The sequence below is a fragment of the Pieris rapae genome, chromosome 1 (assembly GCF_905147795.1).
Source record: "Pieris rapae chromosome 1, ilPieRapa1.1, whole genome shotgun sequence".
NCBI classification, from domain to species: domain Eukaryota; kingdom Metazoa; phylum Arthropoda; class Insecta; order Lepidoptera; family Pieridae; genus Pieris; species Pieris rapae.
Window position 1 is genome coordinate 2,918,506 of NC_059509.1, and position 26,694 is coordinate 2,945,199.

General features: G+C 33.8%; 1 protein-coding gene across 1 annotated transcript in view; it reads right to left on the reverse strand.

Moving 5' to 3' along the window:
- Nucleotides 1-19,589: 19,589 nt before the first annotated feature.
- Nucleotides 19,590-26,694, reverse strand: part of LOC110994913 (transcription factor Sox-12) — a 67,753-nt gene continuing 60,648 nt past the window's right edge. The window contains exon 2 of the mRNA XM_022261833.2: nucleotides 19,590-21,786. Coding sequence (XP_022117525.1) covers nucleotides 21,073-21,786 — 714 coding nt within the window. The 3' untranslated portion in view covers nucleotides 19,590-21,072. The remainder of the gene's footprint in view (nucleotides 21,787-26,694) is intronic.

The window sequence follows — 26,694 nt, forward strand, 5'->3', positions numbered from 1 at the left end:
TGATAACCAATATACAACGGTACTGCCATGACGTTGGGTTATGTTTGTGTAACCGTCTGACAGATACATTTCGTTGCTACTCAACGTACAGAGCGAGTGACTTGGATTATAAGAATCTCAGTCATTTCAATTTGCGAGGACTTTTAAAATGAGTGGATTAGAAATAAAAAATACCTTTGCTAAAAACCTATAAAATGATTGTTAAAATTTGATTTTCGAATACTTAAACAATGTTTCTCTCCGATTAAAACATGTACACCCAAATGGCTTGTAAGTCGAGTCATGTCTGTACAATCACCAAGAAAATGTTATTCCGTTGGCCCAAGCCTCGCTTCAGTTTGATTGACAGTACTTACTTATTCATTCGCGCCCTTCGAGCTCTGTGGGGTACGAACTACGCGTGTACATCTCCAAAATGTTATGCGTAATTGATATTATATTATGGAATCGTTTCGAGCTGGAAATTGTATCAGAAGTTTATAAATTTAACTAATTTGGTTTAATTAGCATAAAAATTGATGGGTAGTCAGGTACATAAGAACGGTAAAGAAATTACATACCCAATGGGTATGTCATACCCAAAAAATCGAAGTGCAACTTATACTAAAATTTGCCTACCTCCCTAGTTTGTGTTTGTGGAGTAGGATTACTATATTTTTGATAGCATTATATATTGTATTTACCGAACGAAGGGTGAAAGGGTGGATATATTTTGAATCATCGTCCAGTTTCGACAGGCGTAGAACTCAAGATATCCCCTTTAAACAAACCTTGGGTCCATGGAGTCTCAATTATTTAAGGGGTCATGTGTCGTGTCCTATTTATAGACCCCGGAAGGACGGGAATATTAGGGTCTCTGACGTGACGACGTTTTGAGAAAAGGGTAACCTTTTTTGAAACCGTAACCTATGGAAATGTTAAAGACAACGATATCATTGTAATGAAATCATTTATCATATTAAATACCATACTCCTATTTCCATATTCATTTATTTATATTTTCATTCAAAGAATTAGTCTAGCTATTCAAAGGGGGAACGCTGCCAGTATCTTAGGAACCTTGATTAAAGGGCAGTTTTAATAATATATTTTAATTATTAAATTTAAGGTTAGTTATTAGGAATACTACATAAATGTTTTATTGTAGATATAGCATTATATATGATATCTAATCTATCTCTAATAATCTTAATATAAATATCAATCTCCTGTCACGATGTGGGATGATGGACTCCTAAACTACCGAACCGATATCCATCAAATTTGCACACCGTGTGCTGTCTGGTCCAACATAAGAGATAGGATAGCTCAGATCTTTAATTATAGTCGTAATTTTATTTTATTGGATATCACTAGGAGCCCTACGCTGTATTAAACTTCGCAATAAAATGCAACTTAAACTAAAGAAAAATCCTTTTAACGTAATCTTAAAAATAACATTTAGACGCTTTCGTAACTTCTGTTCAAACTTAATTAAAAAACTTAAACGACAATTTCATAAAACTCAAATAGCTAACTCAGTTAAAAATCCTAAACAGCTTTGGATAAAAATTAATGAAGTAACTCAATTTAAAACCCCCAAATCCTCAAATACATGTCTACTGAATATTACTCCGAATCCGCTTGACTCACTAAACCGTATCAACCAATTCTTTGTTAAAATAGGGTCAACTTTAGCTGAGGACATTTTACTTAACTTCGGTAACCCAACAACTACAGACATTTGTTCTCGGGTGTCTTCGTTTGTTCTTCTTGAGACTAGTCCTCGTGAGGTGGATGCTATACTCATGGGTCTCGATTCTGGGAGCGCACCTGGTTGGGATGGTATACCCACAAAGTTTTTGAAAATGTCCAGAGACTTTATTGTCCCGCTCATTAGCCAGCTGGCTAATTCCTGCTTCAAAACAGGAATATTTCCAGCCGTATTTAAGAGATCGTTGATTACGCCTGTGCATAAGAGTGGGGACCTGAACGACGTCAATAACTACCGTCCTATATCCGTACTGCCATGTATCTCTAAAATATTAGAAAAGTTACTGAACAATAGACTGGTCAATTACTTAAATAAATTCAAAATTTTATCCAACACACAATACGGATTTAGGAAGGGCCTGTCTACACAAGATGCCGTGACTGCACTTACTAATGACATAATTGATAATGTAGACAGAGGTATTAAATGCGTAACAATATTCTTGGACCTTAAAAAGGCATTTGATACCGTTTCCGTTCCCGTTCTTCTGCGCAGGCTGGAAGCCATAGGAATTCGTGATACAGCTCTCTCCCTTTTTAGAAGTTATCTACAAGGTCGAAAACAACAAGTTAAAATTAATAATTTGATAAGTGAAGAAGAAACCGTGGAATATGGCGTCCCGCAGGGAAGCGTGCTTGGCCCGACATTGTTCCTGATATATATAAATGACCTTTGTAATATTCGGAGCAATGGCGGACGGATCTACTCATACGCGGATGATACCGCGATTATGTACACGGGAGCGACTTGGATGGCTGTGAAATCCGCAGCTGAACTAGGTCTGGCTGAAGTAGCTGGCTGGCTTAATACCAACTTACTTTCACTTAATGTTAATAAAACAAATTTTATATGTTTTACTGCGAATCAAAGATCTCAGCCGGGTTACGACTTTGGAGTTAGGATTCATAGGTGTGGTGATCCGATTGCCCAGAATTGTAGCTGTCAGACCATAGAACGTGTCAACTCTACCAAATATCTTGGAGTTACAGTGGACCAAAGGTTATCATGGCACTTACACATCGAAACAATTATGGCCCGGGTTAGAAAACTTATTTGGATATTTAAAAACTTACGCTACGTCATGCCCGCGTCATTGCTTAATAAAGTTTATCTAGCCCTGGCTCAATCTATTATAATATACTGCATTCCCGTATGGGGAGGAGCAACTAAAACTAAGTTTTTAGATTTAGAGAGATCTCAAAGGGCCCTTATTAAAGTAATGAACTACAAACCATATAGATACTCTACCGATGACCTTTACAGAAATAGTGGCTTATTGAGCGTTAGAAAATTATACATTTTGCATATCACCCTACGTATGCACAAAACACTACCATTTAGTCCAGGTAAACTAAAGAAGAGACGTAAAGATATTGTAGCATACGCCCCACGCGTGCACACAGTTTTTGCTCAACGTCAATATACTACACAGGCTGCCTACATCTATAATAAACTGAATCAGAAATTAAATATATATCCGATGTTATTATATAATTGTAAGAATACCGTAACTGGGTGGTTGAAAACTATCACATATGAAGAAACAGAATTAATTTTGACGAGAATCAGATAAACACACACACGCACACACACACAAACACACACACACACGCACACACACACACACACACACACACGCACACAAACACACACACACACACACACACACACACACAAACACACATGCACGCACTCACACGCACGCACGCAAAGACCGTGCGTTATTATTTGTTTAATTTAGTTAGTTTTTAATTCGAAAATAAATAAATAGAAAAATAATATATTTTGTAACTAAGTTTGTCAAGTCATATTTCAGTTGTTTTGGTCCAAACATTGTAATCTATAATTTAAGGGAAGTTGCGAGGTTGCTCCATCACAAGTATTATTTAACTTACTGGGGCTACCTCAATTTTACATGTATGTTAATGTTTGTGATTCAATAAAATACTTTTTACTTTACTTTACTTTACTTTACAAATATTTGTTTATTAATTGATTTAATTCTAACAGATGGCGCTGTGTTAAAAGTACCAACGTTTCACATAAGCTATCTCCCTATCACATCAGTTCTCCTACAGTTTCCCTTGAATAGTTTACTACTATGTAATATAACAAAAACCTTAGCCACAGCAATGTCTCGATGTACCTGACTGAAAATATTTTATCACTTTAAAGGTTTAAAAAAAACATCGTCATTTGTTAAACTTTTCAATAGTATTTTGATGCAATATTTGGTGATTTGCAGCCTTTGTTAATACAATGGTGGCAAATAAAATTCTTATGACACTTTAAATGAAATTTTTTGTAAGAAAATGCAGACAGTCCTTCAACGCCGAATGGGCATCATTTATGATATTATTCGCGCCACGTGCGGGTCACAGTACTATCGGACGCTAGAAAGGTCACTGATAGCGGGTCGTTGGCCCCGCTGTTATCACATACGTGAAAATAAGCGTTAGATCGCGAGTGATCATTTCATGTTTGGGATTTGTTGTGAGAGAAATATTTGTTCTAGAAAAGTACGTTATATATGTATTTAGTACAAATTCTTCTTATTCTGATGTAGCTATTTTTCCAATGCTGTAACGATTCAGTGGTATGTCAGTTTGTAATGACAATTAGACACGTTATAATATCACAAGTCAATGACCTTTCTGTGTTGTTTAATGGAATAAATTTTTGTAACCCTAAAATATATTTAAATTTAAATGAAATTCAAAAGTAAGTGATATTGAATCAGTTATGAAAAATTACAAGACAAACTTAGTTCCTTAACCGTGGTTTTTAGGAATCTTGGAAATCTATTTAAATCTTTGACCGCTCGTTAATTTACGAATCGTAGACATTACGAATAGTCATACATTTCCCGATGTTTTATTGTCGTTACGATATGAAAGATCGATTTTGCATAGTTTTGATATTGAGTTCATTTGGCAATGGTATACAGATAATAGTACATTGAACTATATGTTGTTTTGACGGCAATTTTTTACGACTCTACCACTAGATAGAGAAGGTCGTTTTGTTTGTAACAACCTTGATGACATGATTATCTATTTATATGGAAAAGAAAAATTAGTTTTAAAATTCTACTTACTACTAATTGATTTTATAATTTCTTTAACGAAAATTCTTATTTCATATACATCTATAAAATAATTCGCTTGAAAAAAATTGGAAAACTCGAAGATGGCTAAATCAATTCGAGAATTATTATTTTTCTAATTTCTTGGACTCTGGAAATGGAAAGAAAATTTGTTAAAAAAAATACGATTGCTTCGGTTTTATTTTGTATAAGCGCTCAGTTTCTATGGGAACGTGGCTCGCGGGGTCAGCTAGTTATTTAAAATAACTAGAGATATAAACATAATTTTTTAACAAACGAATTACTTATTAAATTTAAACTACTACTATAGTAAAGATCGAGAAAAATTGCTTAGTCTATAAATATTTATATATAACCTTTACCATTAAAACAATGTTATTGGAGCCAAAGATAATGTTGATAAATTGAGATATTGCAAGAGATTGTATTTATACATATACAACTTGTCAATAATCTCCGATAAGCGGTCATTTACCGGAGAAAGTAGATTGTATGTCAATAACATAAAATTTCAATAATTTTCGTAATAAAATATTATCTAGAAGAATATGTAACCACCTGTAGCTGGCTTAATACATGAGCAAATATATAGTCATTAGGTGTGTTTGAAGAGAAAACAACATAATCTTTTCCTATGCTCTGACTCAGATAAATTATTACCCTTGTTATATTATAAACGCCAATTTAATTTTTTTGCACTATCAAACTTAGGTATAAGTTATAAAGAAATGGTAGTTTGGTTAGGTTAGTTCGATTATTTCCAAATGTGAAGGAAAGATGTGAATTTGTCACACGACTAACTCTTTAATAACATAAATATATGTAATTTTAAAATTTTCCAATATGTAATAATATTTCATTTAAAACACAATTTTGATAACATAAGGGGCAAACAATATATAGTATATAGTAAATATTATATATGTAGTAGCAAATATTATATAGTATATTATTAATAGTAAATAAAGTAGTTATAGATAAATAATCTAGAAAATAAATAAGAATAAGTAGGTATTAAGACCAATTAGTTAAGCGTTTAAATATTATATAGTGTCGAACAAGTATAATAATATAGGTAAATAAAAACATTAAATAGCTACATAATATAGGACATAAACAAATAAGTAGGTATTAATATTAATTTTAATTAGTTAAGCGTTTAAAGATAAGTTAATGTAAAAAAATATATGTAAAATTCATTTGTAGGAAATAAAAGACTTCTTTTTTTATTTTTTTTATTTATTAATTATTTATTTAAGGGGCAAACGTATATTGTATGTGAAACATGGATATACATCAATATAAAAATATACCATGAAACTAACACTTATATTACAAACTCATACATAATTTCGATAATAAATATAATAAATCAGTGTTTATCTAATGCAATTCGTTATAATTACAAAATATGTAAAAACAGGGCCGGCCTTAGAGCGGCGATTAACCCAGTTTGCTGGGCTCAAAATTATTACTTGTAGGAAGTAACGCCAGTGACTCAAGCGCATGTGCACTATACCTTAGTGTGGACTTAGGTGCATTTTTAGTACATTTGTCATATGAAGACAAAAGGTATATTGATAAGTCTACAATCCAATGCCTATTATGGTCGCAGCTCGATACAAGGATCTTGAAAAAAAATCCTTAGCAATTAAAATAAGCAGCGGAGTTTCTTTTCGATTCTATGCGATTAAAGAAATGATAATTTGATTTTGATGGTCTTATCTGGAGCACAGATCTATCTCTCTTAAAGATAATTTAATAGAAATATATAATTGAAATTGTTTTTTCGAATCCAATTTTTTTATTTACTTTTAAAGAAAAACAAATAATATTAATGTTATAAGATATGCAACAGGCGGCTTCATCGTCAATAAGCGGTCTCTTCTAGGCAACAAAAATGGAAGGAAAAAGACAGTAAGAAATATGATGGGTAAAGTGCAAGAAATGCAAAACGAAATTATATAAAAAAAATATGGAAGCACCAAAATTAATCTAAAATAATATATAAAAATCCCTGATTTCCTTAGTAACAAAAAAAATCATAGTAAAGTCGAGTAAATGTTTTAATAAAACAAGCCCTGAAAATATTAGGTTGTTACTAAAACATCTCCGTAATATTTCTATCAAAAACATATGATAATCGGTCCATTCGTTTAGGAGTTACGATGCTTCGACACTGGCACGTTAAATTTATCAACGCTTGGTTAACATACAAAGAACTATGTCTGTTCCGAGGCCTTCATACATACAGGCTTTGGATAAGTTTGAAGTATAATTCACATGTTTACTATCTTGATCAAATGGCTCAAGTTCACAATATACGTAGTGCATTAACCTTGTCCGTTTATCTAACATTCGTGCGGCTCATTACATACTCAATGTTATTGTCTAATTACAACCAAATAGCACGAACAACCAGGTCATTGGTGCTCGTAATAACACTGCTATTAACATTCGATTATATTTCATATTTATATTATATGTACACTAAGTTTTTTTATTATCGTATTATTCAGAGACGATGAGCAGTTGGCCTCGTGGCTACAGCGTGCGACTCACTTCCCAAAGGTCGTAGGTTCGATCCCCGTCTGTGCACCAATGGACTTTTTATTTATTTTATTTATAAACTTCATTACATTTGACAATATTACATTTTAAAAAGAGAAGGAGGGCAAATAGCGGCCTTATCGATTTCGAACTCTTCTCATCCCTGTATGTTTAATTTAGATAAGGTAAGCAAGAAATGCAAATGCATACGACATTTGTAGTTGTTTAGACATAACTAATGGAACAACACAGCAATGAATATGTAAACAGTGATAAGGGCGATATTTAAAAAAATAATCACGATAATTTTATATCAGTCACATCAGTTAGTACGAAAGTTCTATGCGCTTTTAGCATTCTCCTGAACGGTAAAGGAAAACATCGTGAGGAAACCGTTAGTCGTTACGTTAGTCATGCACAAAGGGCTGTGCACGTACTATTAGATTTTTTTTTTACAGAACAGTGGGCAAACGGGCAGGAGGCTCACCTGATGTTAAGTGATACCGCCGCCCATGGACACTCTCAATGCCAGAGGGCTCGCGAGTGCGTTGCCGGCCTTTTAAGAAATCGTACGCTCTTTTCTTGAAGGAACCTAAGTTTGACAAATGATGATGAAACAGATACATAAATCATTAGCAAAAAGATTGTAGCGCCACTAACAGACACTTCCTAACGTGCAGACTGTATTTATTGTAAGTAAATTAAAAAATGGTCTTACTTAGCCCAAAATCTGCCAGAGTTGTAAGGGGTATCGTTTCTAGGAAGCATCGGGTTTCATAACAGGTCTGCTGTGTTTCGACTCGAGCGAATAATAATAATACAGCCCGTCTTTTTCTAATATTTACAAATGTTAACAATATACATTTTAACTACATACATTTTCATTATTTCTACTCGTTATCGTAACTTTCTTTAGGACCTACCATTGATCTGTACAGATTCACAGGTAAAGCCTTCTTCATCTTTTATGCCTATTTTTCTTGTTTGCCATCTTGTTTTTCTTCCACCTTTCTCCCTTCGTTCTTTATATACTTTATATATAGTTTTCTTTTAAGTCCATTTTTTATCAGTGCTTCTTGCTATATGCTCCGCCCATTGCCACTTTTTATTTAGAGCATAATGTAAGACATATATAATTTTTGTTTTTTCTTATTTTTAGTACGCTTCTTTCCATTGCTTTCTGACCTTGGACCATTTGACTCGACCGAATGGTACAACCATTTACGTGTTTTCAGTAGAATTGTTATGATGATAGCAGAGAGGACACTGTTATGATAAAAAAGTGTTAAGACACGTAAAATTACAAAATAATGAAACGTGGAAATAATAGTATTAAAGACTAGAGTAGGTACGTACTGTAAACTGGGACACAGTATACGTAAAAATACAAAATTACGTATTATAATAGACGAGCCATTTTCTGTTATTTTTTAATTGCAATAAAGATATTGAATAATCATAAAAAAGATGAGCTCATTATTAATAATTTAAAAAAAACTTGCAATTGTAGTAAAAATATCATAGTTTATATTTATATAATTTATGAGTTAGTACTTTTACACATTTCATCATATTTAAGGAAATTATTAAATTTAATGGAAAGAAAACAAAAAAAAATTATTCGTAATCGTTAAATTCGTTATCAGATATGTAATGGAAAATAAAATTTCTCCGATTGTGAAACCGATAATTTATCTGTGACGTCACCATGGCCAAGGTCAATGACCGGGGCTATGACAAGATCAAGGTTTTTCCATGTCCTTACGTTGTCTAGGTCATGACATTCGTCGGCCGTCCTTACCTAATATATAATGACTAACACAAATTTAATCATGCAAATTTTTCCATCGTATAAAATTTGGATGATTTTATTAAAATAATTCAAATATGTTTCTCCTTTGGAACTAAGCCATCAAAAACAGGGCTTGTAAAAAACAAAGATCTAGTCTAGTTATGTACACGCATTAGAAGTTATACTTCTTTGGCGTATGGAAAAAAATAAATAAAATGCAGTAGTGATTAACGATAAATATTAAAATTAATCAAAAAGATTTTATTTTAATAAATATAATATAATAAATAAATAATCAGTAAATACTATAACCGTCGTATATGAAATTGATTTAAAAACATCAAAATAATATTTATTTATTGACACTATTTAATTTTACTTCTATGGAACACGTGATCTAAATATAAAAATACAAGAATATACAACTTGTTATAGATTTTCATGCCACCTAAACCTAACTTTACGATGTAGAATTCAGGTGTCGGTGTGCGCGCGCATCGTAAAAATTCACTCTCATCACTTTTCTCCATCGCACCAAAAGATGTATTATTTCAACAAGTATCGTAACTCAGTTCTTCTACCGTAAAAATTTGGGAGATCCATTCAGTCCCTACTTAAGGCACCTTCTGTCTTAAGTTATTACGTAAATAGCCAACTGAATATCTTAAACCTACCATAACAATACATACCTGTAATAATATTACAAATATTTTATGTTTCAAATTCACGTCTTCTTAAAATGAGGTAAAAAATCGATCCATTTTTAGAATCTATTACCATTTTGCGGAGAATCAAATCCAGAATCACAACCGATTACGTTGCGTGCATGAAGTCACGTAGATGATAAAATGTAAACTTATATTTATAATCCAATGCTACAACCATCTATGGGTCTTAGTCTATGTATGTCTATGTATGTCTTAGTCTATGCATTTGTTTCGTGGACAAATTTTTCAAGTCCGTCGGAAGCAAAATCCGTGTACGTTTTTTAAGTTTTCCTTTACCGTACGAGCATTTGGCTATATATAAAAAAAATCATACACATTGCACGGTTATTGATGTCCAATTAAATGTGAAGTTTTTACTGTAATTTCAGTTCAAAATATCATCTGAATTCTTGCTCAATATTTCTAAATAACGATGAATTGTTGATTTAGATCAAAATACTTATCGAGATAGCAATCCATTAATATATGACTTCCTTTTGATAAGGAAATAAAACTGTTGTATAGGTTATTACGTATGTCAAGTACATGTTATTGTTTATGCAAAGTCTGAAAAGGAAAACTCATCAAATTTGTATATTTTTTGGTAATGTTTACTTAAAATAATATTTATAGGGTACACTACCCTACATTTATGTATTGCTTACCCAGAGTCAAATAAAGACAGAGTCTCTCAATAGCAGAGATTCTGGTGTGGGTCGAGAAACATATTCTCCTGCTACGGGGGCAAATGCATCTCCGCCTCGGATGTAAGAAAGAAGAGGGTTTGCTTGTTTAAAATGGCCCAATTTTATTCCCAGACAATATAAATAGATCTCAAAATACATAATGAAATTTAGTGACACTTTCCATAACTTCTTTTCCATTCTTACAAACACAGAAACTTTGACACAAAAGCGTAAATTAGGAATAAATTAAAGACATAAGCAACAACAGCTCCCTCTAGAAAGAGTTCCGCGTGGTAAAAACGCTTATACTATAACCAATACCTATCGCTACTTTGATTCCCAATGATACATTAAATCATTATTTAATTATACATTTTGGGATTATTATTGTGTCACACTTCACACAAACGAACCAAACTATGAGCCTTACTGTAAGTAAGTTAAGTAATATAGTAGAATCGATTTTCCTACTGGTTCGAATCTCTGAGTAGTCTCTTTCTGCAAAAACGGCAAGGTTTTATGAACTAAGAGTATTAGGTATGAAGGGGACTATGTAAAGTCCCGTATCAATAAATTATCGATCATTGCTCATTGAGAGTTTTGTCATCAACTATTAATCGAGTGATAAGTATAAAATCTTCGTCCGCCTCTTATCGTTATCTGTAAAGTCATCAATAGTTGCGCATGTACATTTCTACAATTTAAATATACCTATTATTTCTATTTATAAAAAATCAATCCAGGTTCGTTTACACTATAGCTAAAGTACTCTTGTGTTTTTTTAACGTTTCTATTGACGTGGGACGGATGTAAATGATATATATATATATATACGTATACATTATATGATTATACAATTGTTAGTTTTTCTTTATTCAAAACAAATAACATCTTATATATAAAATTCTTGTGTCACGGGGTTAGTAACCGAACTCCTTCGAAACGGCTCGACCGATTCTCATGAAATTTTGTGTGCGTATTGGGTAGGTCTGAGAATCGAACAACATCTATTTTTCATCCCCCTAAATGTTTTTATTTATTTTTCAGACAAAACTTTTCGTTTTTATATGGAGAGACCGCTAGTATAGGAAATTCATATCTCTTGTAATACAAGTTCAGTATAGGTATTTTCAAGTTTATAGAAAAGCAAACAAGATAATCTATAAATAGCGGTGACCATATCGCAGCGACAGCTTGTCTGCCGCCGCAACTGATAACGCATGATAACACGGTTTGGAATAGGACCATATGATAGCAGGTCACGTGATTCTTACATACCTACTGAGTGAAAGGAATATTCCAGCATTTAGAAACGGTAAATATTCCTAGTAGGTCTTTCACGCAAAATAAGTATTGCTTACCATTTCTTCTCTTGCTTTTTTATGAGTAACGTAAACGTTACCTTCAACATTGCAGTGTTGGTCGGGTGGCTATAACGTGCGATTCTCACCCCGGAGGTTCGATTCCCAGCTCTGCACCTACAGACTTTTCGTCTGTGTGCGCATTAAACAATTGAAAGGACAACATCGTGAGGAAAACGTGCCTTAGATTCAAAAAGTCGACGGCTTGAGTCAGGCACAGGAGTCCGATCACTTGCTTATTAGATCACAAAACAGTTATAGAATTAAGGCTCACCACTAACGCGCCACTGGTTTAAACGTTGCGTTTATTTCATCTTACCTGTTACACTTTTCCTATTTTTCTAACCTCAGGGGCCCGAAGCATACGCATTAAAATAGATTAAAGAAATGTTCATAGAATACTAAAAAAGAAAATAAATATTTTATATTTGTATCAATTAGCAGAACGTGCCATTATAATTAATACGCAATCTGTATTTGCAAACCGTTGAATTCAATTATGAAAACAACTTAAGCCATTGATTTCGAAATTTCAGAGTTTATCTATTTCAACTTTCTCAATTATTCGACCCTTCGTAGTTTTCTGTTAGGACCTATGAGACCCATTTCACACAGAGTTGTATTTATTAAATAATTGCTAAGCTGTAAGCTAAAACACAGTTTATTTAGATTTAGGGACATTAAAATTCTTTAACTTTATATATATATATATTATCAGAAAACAAGGTTCCATAATTATTAGTTAGTAACAATTTACTTAATAGCTATGTTAATACAGTAGTTATAGTGAGCAGCAACTTTATAGAGACCTAGTAGGTCTTTCATCTCTGTAGTTTTGTCTTTCAACATAAAAAAAACATGAGTAAATTGACATGTCTTAGACTTCAAAAACTGGTAGAATGTTAATCACCTTACCTATACGTCGAATCAACAAAACATACTAATAGATAGTGTTTGAACCACTCCACAATGGCTTTATACCATTAGTGACTTATTTGATTAGTGTTATTACACCCAAGTAGTCCTGGAATGCGAGGCTGTGGCTAAACAAAGTGTAGAAATCCTCGGAACAGTGTGGTCGCGCTGGAAGTCTATAAAGTGCCCAGGAGACTTCTGTGTTTCTGGAAGGAGCTAAACTGGCTAAATTAGCCAGGGCTTTACGCACAATAGATCAAATATTAGTGTGGAAACTGACTCCACCAACCTAAACCTAAATCTGATTAGTGTTTTGGACGCCCGTCTTCCATATTCCGACCGCAAAATGTATCTTATTTCGGCCATATGCGTAGATTCGATAAGAAATTGGTGAAACTGATCGTGGTAACATAGAAGGCAGAATATCACGTGGCCGTTCACCAATTAGATGGACCAATCAAGTTTAAGACTCATCTTCCTCAAAACTTTACACAAAAGAGGCGCTAGACAGATACTGGTGGAAACTTATACTGATCCAGATGTTTTCTTGTTAACCATAACTTTCAGACATGAACTGCCAATTGAAGAGTTAGTTCCTTGTAATTTCTTTTGCCGGGGCTCCGGAGAGCTAAAGCCTTTGCTCGGTCACTCCTCCCCTGGCGTCGCTGTACCCGTAGTGACCTTCTAAAGGACGTTTAATTAAGCAAACTCGCAAATAAGATTCGAGTGCCTCGGCCGTCCCTTGCAGACTATTATTCAAATTTATCGCTTTAATTTTATATGCCCTTTCCGTATATTAGTCGACTCATTACTCATTTTTGATGACGCCATCAAATTTTGCCCAGAATTCTGAATAGCTTTATTTAATAACGGTCTGACGGACAGAAAAATTAAAAGGTCGGAACGTATCTCTCAAATTATGTTGGAGAGGGATGCAATTAAAATATAATAGTACGTTTATGTACGAATTTAATTGAATGCTTTAGAAATTGTATATTTGAAGTTGCCAAAGTCATTTGATGTTAGCTGGTTGCCATTTTTGTATGGAATTAGGATTAAAATTAAAGCAGTATAAATTGGTAATATTGGTTTATTTACAAATTCGGGTTGGTAATTGAGCCCTGGGCGTTGTGTAGAGATGTGAGTACCTTCTGCATCTACCGCATTTACCATGGAGAGTTTACCAGACAGAATACGAAATCCCAACGTTTGATTTCGACTTCCGTCGTTCCACCACTTAACTAAGGCATTTTTGCCACATATGTGCAATCTACACTATGTGGAACCAACCTACTAACGTATATTTGAACCAGTCCGATTTAGCGTTCTATAAAAAATGGGATTGTCTACCATTTCTAAACATAAATATAAGTACTTAAATAAATTTTCTTAATGCAAGCTTGTGGTACTTTACTTACATTTTTCAATATTTTTATAATAAAAGATGCCTCGGTTCCTCTTCGCGGAACTGTACTGCAATGAGCTTTTCCAGAAAATGTATCAAGAGAAACCTTAGTAATATAAGGTTAATATATCTATCATTGAGCTTAAGTTGAGTTTGTATGGATCGACAGACGTTTTATTGTTTTTTTTTGTTTTTTTATAGAACAGGGGGCAAACGGGCAGGAGGCTCACCTGATGTTTTGTTATCAAATTGAAATATTCAAAATGTATTCTTTACGATTAATTCATTTCACTCAAATGTATAAACTCATTTCGTTATATAAACTGCCAGATATACAGTATACTCCTACTTCCTACATTCTTATAATCTGTAAAATACCTCGATGGCATTTTACACTTGACAATTATCTGTTATTAAAGAGTTTATGTGCTTGACCTCGCTTCGGTTTGTTCCTCCTTCCTTGAGCAGAACCTTGTGTCTATAAAGTGTTTTGCGTTTGGTACACTAGGCCAAGCAACTGTCCTTATTAAAATAAGAATTTTAGCAGAATACATACATTTGATAGTGGTTTCTGTCTAGATATTAATTAATTATTTGTCATTTATCCCTAGAAAGTGAATCTTAGATTCATTTTTACAAATAGCTATGTATGTATATACAACTTTTTGTATCTGTGTTTATGTATGCAATTATTTTGACTTTATGTACTTATAGGTAAAAAGGATAAAAATAAAATTCGGGTTATTTTTTATAAACTGGATGATTTATTTTTTACCATATAATAATATATATTTATTATTGAAACAAAGTACGATACAAAATGTACACGATCGCCTTAAAATAACTACAGTAATGTTATTTCATACTTAACATTTTAAAAAACTACGTACATTATATGCAATAGTACCTAAAGAGATACAAGACAATTTATACAACGCCTGATGTTCACAAATTTTACGAAAATAACTTAAACATACAAAGAACGATTTGCCAGTTTAGTTTCGAAAAGCCCCACCAGAGGGCACAACACACCCGTTCAAAAGAACTGTGCTTCGTTTATGAGTTATTTACATTTTAGAACCAATACAAAATTCGACAACAGAACAAGTTGCCACTATTTGGTCAGCCGAACGCAATATTCGTTTAGTGCTACTTAATATAGAGATCCATCGGTAACGGTGTCTAACAGCATCGATTATTTTTGGTATCAATTGAAAAACAAATCTAATAAAAATCAGGTATCAATTATGGAAAGGCCACCGCAAAGTCTGAACGAATCTACATGAACACAAGTCTGCCCGAACATCAAGACTAGAAAGTTTCGGAACACAGCTAATGTGTGACAGAAATCTAAATTAAATTGTGGCCTTAATTTACTATTTACAAAGACAGAGGTGACTGTGAAATCAACACTACAGTCCAAATTCAAGTTTAAAGCCATGCTTTTTAGCTTCGAAAGTAGAAATTCGTTTGGCATTAGGTACTTTCAATAACAATAAGCACACACAATTCTCCAAAAGGTATACGTATGCAACTACTAATATATCACTACCTTATAATTACGTGATAAAGTTTAATGGACCATTTTTTTTATAAAATTTTTGTTTCAATTATTTACAGTAGAAATAAATGGAATATTATGTCAAAAATTAAAAGCCTTTATCGCGTATACCTCAAGCCTTAGACTACTAAAAATATACAGATAGATCTACGGTTAAATTTTATCTGTTCGTTTTTAGTAAACTTTGAGGACCGAAGGACGCACGAGTCGATACATATTTGGGGGTAACTACTCTACTCATCATAGAAATCATGGAACGCAAAACTATCACACTTACGTTAATTGTTTATTTTCTCGTAATAATAACATTAACTTCTATTATTGTTACATCTATGTTAGTTCCTTGATTTCATTGTGCGAATCTTGTTATTACATTATCAATATAATTAATATTACCAATAGTTAATGACACAGCTACTTTAACAAGATACTTTTTTATGGTAATCACTACTGTATGACGTATCAAAACATCGGTTAATATTTTTTTTTATATTATAGACACCAATTATGATTAAGTAAGTGCTAACAGAAAGGTTCGTTGTGTCTCAAAGTGGAAAAGTTTTAAAAACCCTATAGAAGACGCTTACACTTATATAAAAACAACAATACATAATATGATACAGATATAGTTCAATTTTCACAAACAACATAACGAGAATAATTTCAACCTTTTTTTCAGTTCTGTGAATAATTCACTAACATTTTAAAGAATTTACAAGACATCATGTCATATAATATACGCTTATTACATATAATTCTACTTGCATTAAGTAGTTTAATGTAGAATCAGTAAGGAAAAACGAAATCTTCATTCTCCATTGATCGTACAAAAAAATTATAATATATAGCATTTTATGAATTATGTATATCATGGTTTTATATATTGTTTCCATTAGCGGTGCAATTTAAAGACTGAGAGACAGGAAATATTAAGATAGAAATTCATTTACAAAAATTAAAAAACGAGAATGAAGAATGAAGTGAACATAATATATTGAAAAATGAACGGAGATTAGAAGGATCGTTATCCAAATAAGATTTACATAGTTACAAAGAGATAGACAGCTTTCGAAGTACACAACAATTTCTTTCATAAATATACTTTATTACATACAAAACCTACAACAACTACGACGCCCTCTATGATATTTATTTCTTTGAGACGCATACTATATTTATAATCTAATATTTCTCACAGTGTCGCTTTATTTTGACTTTTTCAATATAAACAATTTACTTATTTACATTATTACATACATACGTAGAAAGACCGAAGCCACTACGATAAGAAGCCTATGTTCAAGCAAAATAAGAAACTTGGGATATTACCTCATAACAGGTAAAACGTTGAAGTTACACTACATTTTAAAATGAAACGTCAAACCCTGATAAGTCCAATTATTGAACCACAACAAGCGCTACGTATATTAAATTCGATGTTGTTTTATAAATACTCAGGGGTTACTAATTATGTCTTCCCTCAAATCAAAATATATAGCACAGCAACAGGCCGCGATTGGCTACGCGCGATGTACGCCCGGACAACGTGCTATAATTTTAATAAGAAAGAAGATTTTAACACTAATTTGAGCGTTCGTGTCACTTATAAATTTATTGCTTGGAATCGTTGAATTCAAATTTGCAGTTAAAGCGAAATTTAGCACGTAAGAAGCCATAAAAATAAACGACAGTGGTAAAGCTGAGGTATATTCAAAACGTACCCGAACGGAAATTCTTGTAAGTCTGTTCCGAACTTATACCCAAGTAAAATTTTATTGTCGAAGTTTCAAAATACTCGTGAAATAAAGCACACAGAACGTGAATGTGGATAAATTGAAATGTGAGCATTAAATACATTCAAATGTTCTAAATAAATGGAGTAGAAACGATAAATTGCTCGATCGATTTTAAATATTGATGTGCTGACACTGACGGAAACGATCCTAGATAATCTATTGTATAACGTACATGTAGCAAATTATATCAAATGCAAATCTGGCAATCGAAATTATCTTAGTGTTACAATTTTACACAGATTTTAATAGCTTCTACATAACTACTTGCTTATAATGATACTTGAGCATCGCTAAAATATACATTTGAAATCGAAATTTTCTTAGGCACGAATTTTTTTGTTATCCTTTAAGTATCGATTGTATAAATAATATATCATGTTGCACTACAACACACAGTAGACAGTATAAATTACAGATTTGCAATACAATAATGTATAGATAACGCGTACTTTTTATGCATCTTTAAAAATAATTGGATTTCGTAGACACTTACTAATTACTCGAAGTTTTTACAATATGTTTATAAGAATATAATAATATAAGTAAAGCATTTTGTTTTTTAATGATTAGAGCACAACGGATCCCTTGGTTTTATATTAGGGACACAGTATCTACACACGATTTCGTTATCAACTATAGCGTAACCAGTGTTTAATATATCTTAAGATGAGAGAGGCTAATTTGTAAATATTATGCAAGTAACTGACATAATTTCCAATGAATTGACAGTTTACGAAAATACAAATACTTTTTAAAGAAAAACACTTTTTTAACGGATTATAGATATGTATTATTATATTTAAACTTATAATTATTTGTACATAATTTTAAATTTAAACCGACGTTTCGCGTGCTTTACAGCGTGCGTGGTCACGGTGACTGAAGACAAAGGTGTTAAATGTCAAAAAGTATTACAGCTGCAGAAAAATGTTGTGTTATCTGTATTTATTTCCCCGGAGTTGGTATCGACTAAAAGATGTAGGGTTTTTGCAGAAATTGCTCACGGTGTCCTCCATTTTCGCGGGTTGTTTATTTTGAGATTTTAATTTGGATATTATTGGATCCCAGGTGTTTGATAATTTTAGGCCGTTCTCTCTATTGAAATTGGCGTGTTTTTTGATTTCAATGGCTTCGCGTACCAATCTTGGGAAGAATCTGTTTTCTTTCGCAAGTACTTTCGGTTGGTCAAAGCGTATGTAGTGATTAGGCCTATCTAGTGTGTGTTCACAGACTGCTGATTTTGTGTGTCGTCTATGTCTTATGTCCGCGATGTGTTCCTTGAGTCTGCTGGACATATTGCGTTTAGTTTGCCCTATGTAAGACAGGGCATACATACATACACTTACATAGGGCAAACTAAACGCAATATGTCCAGCAGACTCAAGGAACACATCGCGGACATAAGACATAGACGACACACAAAATCAGCAGTCTGTGAACACACACTAGATAGGCCTAATCACTACATACGCTTTGACCAACCGAAAGTACTTGCGAAAGAAAACAGATTCTTCCCAAGATTGGTACGCGAAGCCATTGAAATCAAAAAACACGCCAATTTCAATAGAGAGGACGGCCTAAAATTATCAAACACCTGGGATCCAATAATATCCAAATTAAAATCTCAAAATAAACAACCCGCGAAAATGGAGGACACCGTGAGCAATTTCTGCAAAAACCCTACATCTTTTAGTCGATACCAACTCCGGGGAAATAAATACAGATAACACAACATTTTTCTGCAGCTGTAATACTTTTTGACATTTAACACCTTTGTCTTCAGTCACCGTGACCACGCACGCTGTAAAGCACGCGAAACGTCGGTTTAAATTTAAAATTATGTACAAATAATTATAAGTTTAAATATAATAATACATATCTATAATCCGTTAAAAAAGTGTTTTTCTTTAAATGTGTAAAAGTTATGTAAATAAAAGACAATACTATGTACAAATACTTTTGTTGGACGCTAGTCTATGGAAATCGACGTCTCGCGACTGAATCACCACAGTGAAGCGAAATATCAAAAATATGTCTCGTTTTACATTCAAGAGTTATGCCCAGTTCTAGAAATCAAAAAAGATAGAGAAGCTAGCGCTGCTAAAACTAATCTATGCGATATCAGTCTCCACTATAATATTCTTAAAATTTAGAAATTCCATAAAGTAAATCACAGAGCTCGAAACAGCAAAATATTTGAGTTTGACAGAAGTATAGTTTTGTTCTTACGATCATAACCGACCCGCGATACAGTACATTCCCCCTTTTGATATGTATCTTTCTATAGACTTTGTGAAGCGTGAAGACATAAGAAATGAACTAGAAACTTGAAGTGTCCCTTTCGCATCGATCCTGAGGTGCCGTCATATCTTTAGACAAACTTTCGTACCCTACCAACGCACATAACCCTATCTTAAGCAACCTAACGTAAATATAGCAAGACATACCGACTCAAACACCTACACAATACCAATGCCATGAATCTATTTAATGGATTTGAAAAAAGTCACGCGCGCGACGGTAAAAAACATAGCCGTCAGTAGCAGGGCGCGAATGGCTCGATTCAAAAAGAGAAAACATTCATGCGGCAAGGGCTCGTTTCCACATATAGTCAATATTCTATATCCACTCTACGATCCGCACTCCGAATTCTTACGAATAGCATACCGATCAGCTTCCGACAGTTAAATCATAAACCAAACTATCACTATGCGTGCATCAAAGTATAAAGTGAACTTACGTACAAACGTAAGACAAACATGACTATAACCTAGTCTTAATTTTCTATTACGAATGATATAATATTATGTTTAGTTTGAACGTAAATAAAAAGATATCTACAGTGTAAAAGTTATAAAATAAAGTAAGATAGGAAGGAGTCGCGAACTTTGAAGTTTGAAGAAGCCAACTCGAGTAATGTACTCGTAGAGAATATACGGACGCGACAACGCGACACGACTTCACGACCGTGCGCAAACGATCTGTCCGCGGCTTGCTAAACAGGCGACGGAGAGTTAGACGGAATTTTTTACTGAGATGCGTCTGAGACGTGCCGTTTGGAAATCTATCCCGACGATTTGTTTTCAAAGAAAAAATCAATAAAAGCAACACGTTTAAAAAACCAACTCACAGCCTATTTTTTTTAAACCGGGTCTAGCGCCGCGTTTTCAGACGCCAGTTGCAACAGTTAGTTTTATAAACTAAACGATAAACCGAAGTTAAAGCGGCCACGTTGGCCGATCGACATTAGAACCGAAATTTCACACCTCGAAACCTTATTAAATAACTTTGTACATTGAATCCAAATGTCGACACGTCGATTGGATGTAGGCACTCTCTAGGCGGGGCGGCGAGCGGTCGCCGCGTCGTCGGCCCCCGTGTGGCGGCTCGAAATGAGATCATTGGTACCGGCCAGCGGCCGAGGCGACCCGCACACCACTCTAAGACGACGTGAGGTACGACGAAAACGCGGTCTCGTCCCAATCACTCGTCACGCCGATCTCGCTGAGCATGTCCGATACGTCCGGCGTGCACGAGAACTCGAAGTGCGAGCCCGAAGAGGAAGAGGCTGTCTCAAACGACTCCATGTCCGTAAGCACGTCTAGATCGACTTCACAGTCCGCCGGAAGGCGTAGCAGGTCCGTTATGGAATATAGGTCCGTAAGGTCTGTCTGCTCGCGCCGAGAATTATCGTCGTAGAGACAAGCCGACTCAGGGGAGTCAGGCGCCCCCGCCGGAGATGCGGGCAGGGCAGAAGGAGCTGGTGTGTCCATAGGCATCATGGGGACGCTTGCAGGCGTAGGCCGAGATCGTCGCCTGGTTACTCCTCTGTTGTTATTTGTGTCAGCCCGCTGCTTGCGTTTGGGCTTGGTGACGCCACCATTTCTTGGGGCGGGCTTAGCGGTCTTCTTGCGAGGTCTGTACTTGTAATCGGGATATTCTCGCATGTGAAGCTGTCTAAGTCTCTCCGCCTCATCTATGAATGGTTGCCTCTCTTCGTCATTCAACGTTTTCCAAACACGCCCCAAGTTCTTTGATATTTCGGCGTTGTGCATATCGGGTGTTTGTTCGCATATTTTTCTGCGCTCGATCTGAGACCACACCATAAACGCGTTCATCGGCCTCTTGATGTGGTTGGGGTTGTTCTTTTTCGTCTGTGAACAAAAAAAAATTAAATTAATTTAAAAAGTTACAACAAAAGTGCTATTAAATTGCTACGGCTGGAGTCGAATCTATTAAGAAGATTTATGTTTAAAACAGAAAATCGGTGTTATCAGTTAAATTGTAGAGAACGTGATTATTATTTCAGGCATGTCCGATCTGCGCTCTGCTAGAGCCGGTTACCGAATTAGTATGCATGACGTGGCACCATTAAGTTTCGTCCTTACTATTAATGATACTGTTATCATAGGAATTATTACTATTATTACAAACAAGTCAAAACGTAATAAATTCTAATAGACCATAGGAAAATATCCAACGCAACCAATTGAATACATAATTGACTAATTCGATTTCACGTTTGGTTCGTGTTATGCGTGACCCAATTTTATTTCTATTTCAAATTATCTGGTGCGTAAATGTACGTGGAGAGCTCTCGGTAGCTTCCGCGTTTCGATCGAATGTTATAAAACATTGAATTGAATCTAACAAGGATATTAAAGGACGCAGGAAGTCATTATCGAATCGTATAGGAAGCGTGGAGGACACGTTGATATGGGATAATGTTGATCTTATTTTCCTTACGCCAATGTCGCGATATTTCGAAGCATATTTTCATAGAAGAAACTTTCCAGAGGAGCAAAACAACGCCACGCTTTAGGACCATAAGCGAATATCTCTTTTATTATTCAAATCTTACTTACGCTAAACTCGGCCCAGTCCCAATGGAAACGGCAAGGAAAAAATCTCACTCGACTTTATATTTTTTGCTCGTCTTATTTATATTCAGGACAAAAAAGGGTTTGTCAGATGGCGACTAAATCAAGTTCGGTACGCCCACTACGACTTTCAAGGTGAACTGATAGTGTTTTTTGTGCAGTCAACAAATTTAAATTATTGATAGTATTATCACGATTTCTGTATTAGGCAATGTTAAACCTTCATCAATACTGTATTGAGGTATATTTAATCATCAATCACTGTTTCTTGGATTGGAACCAATTTATCATAACAAGCATTAAGTTCCATAAATGCAAATGGCTGTTTCAATAAATGGAAATACTGCATCTGTTAGAGCGCGTTTCTTGTGTTCAACTTTAAAAGAATATAAGAAAAATATAATGGATAATATAAACAATTTTCATTCAAAGCTGAAAGACAAAAAAGGGGATAGCGAAGGGACAGTTGAATAAAAGGAGCATAAAAACTCGGAGCTTATAAAAGGTTACAAATGAAGTTATATTTTGTAGAACGATAAGAACTATTTACCGGCAAATCGACGTCCCCCTCGCAACAAAATTACTTGATTTCAAGCTGACATATAATTTCAAGAGTTTGAACTGTTTATTAAAATTTACATACAAAGTTGATGTTTTTATTTCACTGCTGTTTTAATACATAGTAGCTACTGTTATGTAGATCGTTGAAACGATAAATAAATCAATTCTACTGGATAATTTTGTACAATTGAATTACTTAATTAAATAAACTTCAAGGAAAGCCTAATCTTTGGTAGCGGAACTGAGCTAGAGGCGATATGGCTACAACCTTCTATTCTGTGCAAGCGCTCGTACCAACAAGGGCAAGATCTCACTTCCTGTGTAGCCAAAAGGTTATTTAATGTTTTAATTCTATAATTAGGCTAATTACTGGTTCACTGAAAGTGAAGTGGCGCTACAAAATGGTGGGTTTCTTTTATAGATAAGTCAATTTCTCTTATATGAAAATATTAAATATACAAATAAATCTACATTCGTTTGGTGGCCTTATAATATTATGTGAGATGCACTTATTAAATCAACGGTCAAATATAATAAAGATGTGAGTTTATTCATTTGAATTATATATTAGTGATATATGTCTATGTCATAATGACATGATTATGTGATACAAGAGGTTTTTAGTATGATAATAGTTACATAATTGTACCTTTAACGGTGGCATGCCACACGAAGCGGTTTGCATCGAACCCCCAAGTAATTATGAAAATTTCACAGGGCAAACAACTAAGGTTGCTTATTGATGATAGAAATATCAAATAACATTTTTTATGTAAATCATAATCATAATAAAACTGTCAGCCAATGAATAAAATTTATTTAATTAAAATCTGTCTTTAACAAATTCATGTGGCAATTTATTTAAGGTCGGATTAAATTTTTATCTGACGGTTAATCAATTATATTTCAAGCGCCAGTCTTTAATTAACAAGTTATAACACATTTTTTATAAATATGGCAGCTATAAATCTGTGTCGATCGACCTGGTTTTTTAGTACTTAGATGAATAAATAGTTGTGTGTATTTTTGTACTATTTTGTGTTCTTGTCAGATACAAAAATAAGATTTAAATTAAATTGGATTAAATACCTGTCATAATTATTTACCTATATTCTAGAATATATCTCAATATCTTGACTGCATTTCAAATAACTTGAGACTTATTTTTCGATAAATTTGTAGACTTTACTGCTATGAAACGAAGTGGACGTGAATACTAAATATGTCCTCAAAGGGAATGATGTAATTTCAACTATTGCACCTTAACTTTCAGTTTTCCTTTTTGGCGTCCGTTAAAAATAAGCAACATATTTAAAAATTAATCTCTCCCATAAACAGCCTCCTACTTCGTACATATTTTGTGCTTACAAAATTCCCTAGACAGTGCGAAGTTTAGTTCGAAAATATTCGGTCCGAATATACTATAACATACTATTTCTTAATTACATATACCGATAAACAAGTTCAAAAACTATGTTCTAGACTCTAGACTCTAGAGAGTCAAATTGCTGGCACATTTTAACGTAGTTTGCGATATTCAGATCACAAGTGGAAATGATTGACTTAAAAATCGAGAGTTCTTTTTTTTTATAGAACAAACGGACAGGAGGCTAGAAAATAGTACTATGTATATTGTTAAGCCAGGATTCACAGATTAAATCAAACATTGACACCCAAAATTACATCGGCCGATGTGAAATTCCTTCAAGTATAAATTGCCAAAAATGTATAAACATCGTTTCCTCGAAGGAAGTCGTTGTAAATCATCTTTAAAAAACCTTATCGCGGCCTCGGCGACTCGCGAAACGGCCGGAATTGAAAAATAAACGTGCTTTTAACACGGAAACCGATGCACTCAGCTCAAAGCCATTATTCAGCGTCGGGTGTGGCGTTTTAATGGTGTACAAATACTCAGGAAGGTCATTCAAATTGAGATTTCCTGAACCGAGACAATTTTTATATAGGCACCGTACGCAGGGTAATCAGTCTCTAGCTATGTAACCTTAACCTTGAAACACAACATGGATAAACATCTGCATATATCTTAATCACTCGAATATGTATCGACTGTGGACATTGGGAAACATAGTAGACTAATTTCTGCGCTGACACAAGTGTACGTAAGACAGTTGCACGATATAGCCGGAGTATTGCGACCGGCGGAAAAATTTTTTTTTGTTCAATAATTCGTTTAAAAAATTTTTATAACAAATCTCAGATTAGGTGTAATTAAAGCTCCAATGTAACATTCTATACTTATTTGAATGCATGGGCGTTTTGTTTTATTTTGTCATTTTTTTGTATTTAAATATATGCTTTTTTTAAACTCGACTGTTTTTAAAGTATTTCAGACCAAACACGGAACTCGTACTCATAATATGTATCAAATGCAACAGTTCAACTCAGCGACCGATTAATAAATTTAAAATCTGCATTAATTACCTTAAGTAGTTGTTAACGCTTATTAACATCTCTGAGTACGTGCTAGTTAATCACTTATCCTCGATACATTTCACAATCGGCCATGTGTTTCTCAATGCAAAGACGAACCTTGAACACTACAATGATTATTACCTTATAATCAACTAAAGGTTATTTGTTGGAACCGTAATCTACACTATTGTAATATTGAAAATGTCATGGAACATTTGTTGATGCAATATTTATTAAACTTTAAAATGTTTAACAGAAAATGCACCATCGTTAATCAATTGGTCAGTTGTTTACTAAAATGCCACTATATAAATATTAAAATAGATTTAATTTGATTTCGCCAGGGTCATCAGATCACAGCAGAAATGCGAATGTCTTTTTCAAGTGTAAATCGGAATATAAATAATAATGAATGGTTTTATATAACTGTAAAAGGATTTTAAATAACTTGAAAGCGGAGACTTACGATATTTCTTTTTGTTTTTTTTTTTAATATTTTATTCAGATCGAACAAAATCGGCACTAGAAATAATATAATACTAATAATACATCTGTGGTGTTTGAGAAGCCAAGCCCTTCTAATCGATGAACAATCACATTAAATAGTTATTATCATGTATAATAAGTGCGTGAGCAGTGACCGCGCCCTCTTTAGCAGTAGGAAGTCATTATCTGTAGTAATTGAAATACGTTTATAATCTGTAATTATGTAGAGATTTTATTAAGTGAAATCACGTCATTATCCTAATGAACCGTAGGGTCGATTGTGAGTTCTGTGTATAATATATGGTCAATTTATTTAATTTATTACACCTTGGTTTAATTTAGCATAGACAAGTTTTGGTGGTCGAAGCGTTCCATTGTTTAAAAAAATATCTGCTGTTTATATGTATACAATGTCAATTAAAAATAACATCGAAGTATTTTTGTAAATATATATACATATATATATTGTAAGGCTAATAATACGGAAGCTTAAAAAAAGATAAAGCCAAGAACATGCTTCATAGCTTTTGTAATTTAACAGAAAAATTAACATTTAGCAACTTTAAACTTCGAAAATAATCAGAGAATCCTCTTCACGGGTCCTTCGTCTCTAGTCATTGTCAATAACTGCAAAGGTTCCAAAAAGTTTCATTTCATCTATTGTCATTACCCACGAACAAAGGGCCTCATCTGAGCCTTCCA